We start from the raw sequence: 1,641 nt of genomic DNA on the forward strand, positions 1-1,641 counted from the left end.
CTAGATTTAATATATCTTACTGTGCAGGGATCAAAGGCTCAGTCAGATCTTGAAGTATACTGATTTTATAGTTATCATATCTGCTGATTATGTATCAAGTACAGTTGCTGAGATATCTTTTTGTACTTTTCTGTCAGGGATGGGCCAGATTAAGACAGGTGATATGAGGGTGAGACTTGGCATTGATGTCTAGATACACTGAAGACAGACTGCGGAGGTTGCACTTCAGAAGTGGTCATTGATTATATGCTTGATATTATTGTCAAGGTATCTTTTTGTATTTTTCTGCCGGGGATGGGCCAGATTAGGAAGGGCGGTACAAGGGTGGGACTTGGCGTTGGTGTTTTGAAACATCAAAGATGGACAGGGTTTTCGCGGAGGTCGCTCCTCAGATATCTCCACAACTACAGATCAGGGATCTTCCAAAATCGAGAAGATTGGTGCATATGGCTAGGTCTCTTCACCTTACAATTTGTATGGCAATTTGGCCCGGGGTTGTGGTGTGGTAGGGGAGAATGGGGGATAATCCCACACAGGAGTTTCGAACGACGTCTGGTTCATGTTTGGCTGGATAACTCCACCACCACACGGGGTATGCGGTCGGCGATGGGGTCAAAATGCTTGTATGATCGAGGGCTTTTCGATGGATCTATCGGCGGGTTCTTATTCGAAAAATCAAGCGAGTTCGTGGTGGAGCGGTTGATGAAAGTGTAATTCCTTGCATTCTCTCAGTGTGTTTAATACAAACTTTTCTTGTATCTGATTTATAGAATTCTTACTCATGAAATCAGGTCTGTGACTGATTGCATCAGATATCACAGTATCTGATTTCTTTTGATATTTGATATGAAGATTGTATGCTTGAAACTCTGAGATTCAATATACTAAGTATTTGAAAGATTTTGTTGTTAATTATAGATAGATGAGGCTTTCATAATTCATAATCACTGTTGTTATATATCTGTTGTCAATATATCTATCTCATAACATCAGTGTGTGCTGAATTACTAGCAATTTCTTTTCATACACTGAATAATTGAGCTCAGTATCTGATAGTTTTCTATTATTGTACATTATCTGATGCAGCTTGCTATTCTTACTTATCTGTAGAAGAGTATCTCTGATAGCTTATTCAGATGCATCTGTCTCAATATAGAAAGGTTTATCATAATCTGATTGAATAAGCACTGAGAATATTATCATGTATTCTCTCAGTGTGAGAAAGATCTCTTCATACATAGCATTTCAGATAATTGAATAAAACTTCTTTTTTCACAGATTTGCATCTATCTCTCTTAAGAGATCTGAGAGTAATATAGCTATATGTATGAAATCTTTGATGAATATGCAATAGTATGAGATCAACTCAAGAAATTATTGTATATGATGTACATTTCTCAGCTGCAGTTAATTCACTATAATATTCAATTTCTCTGAGATGAGGTGTATACAGTTATCACTTACTACATATTCTATAAACTTCAACTCTTCTGTTTCAAACACACATTTTGTTGATTTAATATAGAGCTTATACTCTGTCAGAGTTATAAGCACTTTATTAAGATGCTTCAGATATTTATTGTATAAGTTTGAAAAGACTAGAATATTATTGAGATATATAAGACATGAGATTTTATTCTA

General features: G+C 35.9%; 1 protein-coding gene across 1 annotated transcript; it reads left to right on the plus strand.

Annotated features, from left to right (window-relative positions):
• Nucleotides 1–277: 277 nt before the first annotated feature.
• BDBG_16585 (uncharacterized protein) lies at nt 278–714 on the plus strand (the record flags this gene model as incomplete). Its single annotated transcript, XM_031724512.1, has 1 exon — nt 278–714. The coding sequence occupies exon 1, from the start codon at nt 295–297 to the stop codon at nt 712–714; it is 420 nt and encodes a 139-aa protein (XP_031577123.1). The 5' UTR covers nt 278–294.
• Nucleotides 715–1,641: the final 927 nt, after the last annotated feature.

The sequence above is a fragment of the Blastomyces gilchristii genome, assembly GCF_000003855.2.
Source record: "Blastomyces gilchristii SLH14081 genomic scaffold supercont1.3, whole genome shotgun sequence".
Lineage (NCBI taxonomy): Eukaryota > Fungi > Ascomycota > Eurotiomycetes > Onygenales > Ajellomycetaceae > Blastomyces > Blastomyces gilchristii.